Source organism: Triticum aestivum, chromosome 6A (genome assembly GCF_018294505.1).
Source record: "Triticum aestivum cultivar Chinese Spring chromosome 6A, IWGSC CS RefSeq v2.1, whole genome shotgun sequence".
Taxonomy (NCBI): Eukaryota; Viridiplantae; Streptophyta; class Magnoliopsida; order Poales; family Poaceae; genus Triticum; species Triticum aestivum.
In genome coordinates, this window is record NC_057809.1 from 539,790,038 (window position 1) to 539,796,427 (window position 6,390).

At 45.2% G+C, this 6,390-nt stretch overlaps 1 protein-coding gene across 1 annotated transcript; it reads left to right on the forward strand.

Moving 5' to 3' along the window:
* Positions 1 to 692: 692 nt before the first annotated feature.
* Positions 693 to 3,258, forward strand: LOC123128357 (E3 ubiquitin-protein ligase ORTHRUS 2). Its single transcript, XM_044548341.1, has 6 exons — positions 693 to 1,009; positions 1,123 to 1,217; positions 1,324 to 1,478; positions 1,579 to 1,628; positions 2,172 to 2,246; positions 2,334 to 3,258. The coding sequence occupies exons 1-6, from the start codon at positions 780 to 782 to the stop codon at positions 2,914 to 2,916; spliced, it is 1,188 nt and encodes a 395-aa protein (XP_044404276.1). The 5' UTR covers positions 693 to 779; the 3' UTR covers positions 2,917 to 3,258.
* The last annotated feature ends 3,132 nt before the right edge of the window (positions 3,259 to 6,390 follow it).

The following is a 6,390-nucleotide window of genomic DNA, read 5'->3' on the forward strand; positions in this document are numbered from 1 at the left end:
CGGTACATAACATACACACGTGAACGTGTTTATTAGTGAGACGTAGATCTACTCATCTACGATCATCGGAACAGATAATGTACAACACGAAAAGCGTGTGAAACACCAAGATGAAACTAGTGGTCAAAGAAAATTTCACCTCATATGCTTGAGTTGAACTATGAGTCTTCGCCTGTGCTTGAGTTGCATTGCTCGAACCTGACTCGCTTGAAACGATCAATTCTATTGTTCCTTCAGAGCCAGACTCGGATGTGCTTCAATACTGTGCCATCCAGACTCAACAATATTTACACACAAACCAAACTGCCCAAAGTGGCCCAAAGTCACCCAAAGTCGCATTCTCAAGGCTGGTTGGACAATCTATAGGCTACCAAATGCCTACTTTGGGGAGAGAGGGACGATGACGACGGCGCATTTTCGATCCGCTCCGGTGTATGTAGTAATCGTCAAGTGGTCTATGAATTTATTTGTAATTTTTTGTTATTCTAGAGATCTTTGTACTCTTATCGAAAAATAATATTAGTAATAGACCGGAGGATTTTTTTTCTGAAAAAAACATATTGGAAAAACATCTTTTGTTATCCCAGTTGAAGGCCAGCGCCCACGACGATCGTGGCGACGAAGGGCGCAGCGGAAGCGTGCTACGTACACCTTTCCTGTTTCGAGGCCGGGATCTGCCAATATAATTTCGTAATCGCCGACCGTTGCCTCTCCTCCCCCCTTCCCCGCTCCACCCTGCCCAGCCAACGGCTACCGTCTCCACGAGAGAAAAGGGGGAGATGGCGGCGGAGAGCCCTAGATCCGCGCCACGGCGGACACCGGCCGCCAAGAGCGGCGCGGGCCTGCTCAGCCCCCGGTTCCGCTCGGCGGCGGAGCTGGCCGGCTGGGACGAGGAGTCCATCCTCCTCGCTGCGCTCGTCGTCGAGGACACCCCGGTCCGCGAGTCCCGCCGCAAGAGGCGGCCCTCCGGCTCCTCCACCGCGGGCGGCAGCGCCGGATCTAACACCAGGTACCTATTTCCGCACCCCCACCAATCGCGCGACGCGGCCTTCCTCGCCTTTTCTCTTTCTTGTCTTGTCTTGGTTGGTTTCTGGATCCATACGAATTATCGCTGTCCTGCAGGAAGCGGAGGTCGCGGAGGCAGTCGGCGGATGAGGCACCGATACCGCCCGTGGCGCTTGTGCTCGACGACGACGAGAAGCCGAATGACAATGAAGGTCGGTGTTGCCCCCTCGCGTTCTTCCTTACCCCGGTCCGTTGAGCGTTTCGGTTTGTGTCTGTTTGGGGAATTGTCGATCTGGCGTTAATTTGAAATCTTTGCAGTTGCCAAGAAGGAGGTGAAGCAGGCGGAGGAGGAGAAGGAGAAGGTTTCTGTCGTGGAGGGAAAGGAGAAGTCCGGATCTACCAAGGAAGGAGAAGCAGCGGCGACCGGCGAGCTGCCGTGCATGGATCGGCTAAGGGAGGAGCTGTCTTGCGCTGTAAGGGCGTCTCGCAGATCGTTCTCCTTGATTTCATCTCTTGAAATTGCATATGTGATTATCCCTGAGTAGAGTATCATTAGTGTTTGATTTTGCGCAGATTTGCTTGGATGTCTGCTTTCAGCCAAGTACCACGCCTTGTGGTCACAGGTAAATTTGCACACTACTGTCTACACATAGTTATTTGTTCGTTGGTTCACAACATTTGCAGCACAGAGCCAAGTTTTAACTTCCAGAAACTATGATATTGATTTGTTTCGTGAATTGTGTTCCCCTGTTTTTACTCCCGAGATTCAATGCGTGATGTGTATAAACCCCTTATTCATCACATGTACTATCAGGAATTAGGAGCTGTGTTTCTGGTTACTTTACGAGATTCAGTATGTTGTTAATCACTTGTGGCAATTGTACTTGGCAATGCTTATTTTTGATGCAGATGTGCAATGTAGCTAATTCATACTGTATTTATTTGTTTCGTGAAGTGTTGACTGTGACAAAGATATTAGCATCCCTGTTAACTTGGACAGCCATGAGTTTTGGTATATTGAACTGAGCAGCTGTGTTTACTTCACTTAGTGCTTTGCCAATCCATAAAATTCCCTACATAGAGTATTGGCCCTGTAATTCAGAGATCAAATACTAAATGCAATTCTTGACCCTCATAACACTGTTGCCCCTTTCTTTCACTGCCAGCTTTTGCATGCAATGCTTAAAACATGCCGCCTCTAAGTGTGGAAAGCGGTGCCCAAAATGCCGTCAGTTAATCAGGTAAGCTTCGATTTTCAAGATTTTGCACTACTCCAAATATGGTAGAAAAACAAACAGGGGTTCAACTAATTTTTTGTCATTCTGCAGTAATTCAAGATCTTGCACTATCAACACAGTACTTTGGAACACCATCCAACTCCTATTTCCTAGCGAAGTTGAGGCGAGGAAGAGCTCCATGGCCTCATCCTCAGCAAGCAAGGACGATGTGAAGCAAAGCCTGCCAAGAAGCAACAACTATACACAAGTTGGCATTAGGAACACCAGTGGCAGTAGCAGCTTCACCACACAGGACCACACTAGAATAGGCAACAGCACCAGGAGCTCCTTAGCAGCAGACGGCAGAAGAAGTATGCCGGTCCCAGGAACCATGAACACCAGCAGTGGGAGCTTTGACACACAGGGTAGGAGCACAAGAAGCAGAGACAGTGGCAGAGGCTTTGTCCGGGCGTCAGAGTTGGTTGCCACCAGGAGTTCAGCGCGGTCAGGCCAATCTGACGACGCTTCACTTGCATACAGGTTGCAGCAGGAGGAGTTCATGACGGCTTTCGATAATGATGGGGGAGAGAGGCAGCCACAGAACACCATATCTACTGCCCGAGCAAATTTGAGAGCTATGGCTTCCCGGGCCGAGAGGGCAGTTCTCCTTCGTGCTCGTGGCTGGCCTCTTTAGTTTTGACTGATTTTCAGTTTCCCAGTACCTGAATCTTTCTCTGGAAGAATGTAGCATGGTGTGATCAATCACTTGTATTGTGTGAAAGTAAAACGATGACAAGCCAGCCATATGTGTTTCCTGTAATACACACAAATTTAGATTGCTTTACTAGATAATGGTCGTATAGCCCTGCATTTTCTCTAGCTGGATTAAGGAATTTCTCGATCCGGTAGTTAGATCAAAGAACTCTTTTACATTTTTGGAATTATAAAGGAAGCTATTTTTTTGGAAGTTTACCTTGTCTCCTACCCAACTCATTTTCCATCAGCCAAAGCCATGTAACAAATCAATTTTTTGGTACTCCTTACATCTGACTATATGTGTCCTGGGTCTCGGGGAAACTCCGTTTCACTGTATCTTATATTTAGAAACCTATTGTCATCAACAGAATCCCACTCTATACCAATGTTCAAAGCTACTGTATAAAGTTGTCATGTGCCATCTAATTGACGGACATTTCTCCAAGGAGTAAATTAAACATCTTTCATCTCTGTGTATGTTGTTATCTGTTCCGTAAATTGAACCAAAACTTCGAGAAATACAGGACGCCTTTGAACAAAGCATTTCAATCAAGCAACCAAGTTATTCAAAGAGAAACTGGATTTATATATGTTTGACTGATTCATACTTATCATATATCATAAAAGTAAAATATATAACAAAACATGTTATACAAACAATAACAAGCAGTGGCACACATATTTGGGATTAACTAATTGACTATCCAACACTCAAAATCCAGGTATTATCTGAAAGTAAAACAACGACAAGCTCCACAATTTCACGTCACGCCATATGTGTTTCCTGTAGTCCGGACAAATTTAGGCTGCTTTACTAGATGACGGTAATGGGTGTAATGGGTGTATTGCCCTGCATGCAAAATAAGGGAAAATCATGAAATATTAGCTTCATGCGCATCGATAAACCATGCACTAATTAAGGTACTAATACTTAAACATAAGCTATCCATTTTAACGGAAGATCAGAGGTACGCATCAAATGTTAACGTGTTGCACATCTGCCACAGAAATAATATGTGCTGAATTATGCTTGTAAATTTGTATGTAAAATTGCCATCATCATCATTCAGATAAATTTTCTCACCCTACTACTCCCTCAGTTACTAAATATTTGTCTTTCTAGATATTTCAAATAGACTACCACATACGGATGTATATAGACATATTTTAGAGTGTAAATTCACTCACTTTGCTCCATATGTAGTCACTTGTTGAAATCTTTAGAAAGACAAATATTTAGAAACAGAGGGAGTACTATCTAAGAATATCTTCTGAACTTGAGATATGCACTAATACATTATGGCAATTCTCAAAGAAGAATGCACCACATTCTGAAAGGGAGGGAGTATGGATTAAGCATTAGAAAATTTTCACTTACACGAGTTGGGACATAGAATGTGTGGATACCAAGTTGTTTGTAGCTCTCATGGGCAGTGTTCCTAACTGTTCTGAACTTGATGACGCCACGCCCCATGGCGAACTCTCCTGTCCCGCCCATAATAGCCATCTCGCCTTCTGAATTCTGATAGATACTGACCCATCACTGCAAGCGTCGACCCACTGAACCTGTATATACATTTTAGGAGTAACGAGAAATGTTATGTATCACCTTGCCCTAAACATAGACTATCTTTATCATGTGGACAGTAGTTCTGTAAAATTTACAGTCCTCAAGTGCTGAATCACTAGTAGTATGATTATGATCGTACCTTGGATCTTCGAACACCATGGTGAAATAATTGAACCAGCCAGGACCCTCTATGTCCGCCTGCAATTGCATGCCTTTCGCGCGGGCGACAATAGTCGCACCGCGTTGAGGCGCGTCGGTGACCGTCCAATCGATGACGGCGGTCGTGCCGAACCAAGCCGGGTGGCCAGAACTTACGGTTACTACCTGGTTGTGGTCTGGCCCATCAATAACTTGGTGCAAGTACAAACGCAGGCTTATCTCACGCTCACAAGGAAGAATGGGGCACACAAATGAAGGGTCGGCCATGGCTAGGATGAAGATCGACGCAAACACAAGGGGCGCGGCGAGGGTCGGCCAGGCCATGCCTGGGGTTCAGGCTCTCAAAAGGCTGACCTACTCTTTCTTTGCGTGCCGTGTGAGAGATATGTGGAGATGATGTACTGTATTTATAGTGCTCAAGGGCTGGCATGGCATATGCATCCCAGATCCTTAGGGCACAAGTATAGGACCGATGTGGGAATCAAGCTCTCTACCTGATCTAGGTGCTTTCTCTAGAGCTTGGTGAGACTAGGGAGAGCGACGGAGAGAGAATGATTGGCCCCACATCAATCATTTTTATGCATGTGGCGATTTCCACAATGCATAGGACATGTCCCTTTCTTTCCCTTGGTTCGTTGGTGCCCTCTTTTACAGCATTTCCTAATACCCTTGCAAACCATTATGGAAGTTCGCCGTAATTTCCCTTTTGTTTTGCATGAATGGCCTTTTGAGGTTGGATATTATCAATCTTTCCAAGTGGTACAATTTACACATACTACAAATGTGAGCAAAATAAATTAGTACTAGATTATTCATTCAGAAAGCCTAGCCGGATTGCACTATCATTAGCGATAACGAAACAAACCGTAGTTCAAGTATTCTGAGGTCGTGTGGATAGGGCCTGCGTTGTGTGCCGTTTGCTACTGCTATTTTGGGCCTTCCCAAATCCCAATACAGAGCCTAGAGCCCGGGGTGGCCGCCCCTTCCACCCCGCTCAGGGTCGGGCCTGCGTCTACATAGCTTTTCTATCTAAGAGGTGAACGCGTGGCATATTTTGGCCGAGTGGACAGATCGAGCTGTAGTTGACCAGGAGGTGCCAGGTTCGGAACCCTTCATGATAAAAAAAATCATCACACGTGGAGTACCCAGCACTTTCCCGGCTCTGAAACACTTACAGGTGGGTCACCGCCAACGTATTTGAGGTCTTTTCTATGTGATTAAATAAAATATAAGGGGTTTTTGTAAAAAAAATCCTCACGAGCGGAGCACCCAGCACTTTCCCCGCTCTCAAACACTGTGGGTCACCGCCACGCTGGTATGCCACACGGGTTGGACGCACGTTCAGATACGGATGGAGGCATCTTATTTGCACGTCCTTACAAATTCAAGCACTAGTTTCGTGTATTTTCTAACTTTAGGCACCAAACTGACTACACAAGACAAGTTGAGGCGCCTTCAGTGTATTTAACTCAATAGAAGAATTATAGGATTGGAATGACATGCCCAATTGAATTCTATAGAATTAGCAATGAGTGTTTGCTTGCAAAAAGCAAGGAGTGTTTGATGCCACGGAAAAAACAAAGAAATTGCAAAAAAGAGGTTGGAGTGGGTATCACATTTCCTATGAAAAGTAGTACAAAAAATTCCATAGGAAAAGTTTAGGATCCAAACATATTAATCGAA

Excerpts from the sequence above, each read along its gene's own strand:
- LOC123128357 (XM_044548341.1), top strand. The coding sequence starts at position 780 with ATGGCGGCGGAGAGCCCTAGATCCGCGCCACGGCGGACACCGGCCGCC. Across the intron at positions 1,218-1,323 it reads GAAGCCGAATGACAATGAAG|TTGCCAAGAAGGAGGTGAAG; the intron begins GTCGGTGTTGCC and ends AAATCTTTGCAG. Across the intron at positions 1,629-2,171 it reads ACCACGCCTTGTGGTCACAG|CTTTTGCATGCAATGCTTAA; the intron begins GTAAATTTGCAC and ends TTTCACTGCCAG.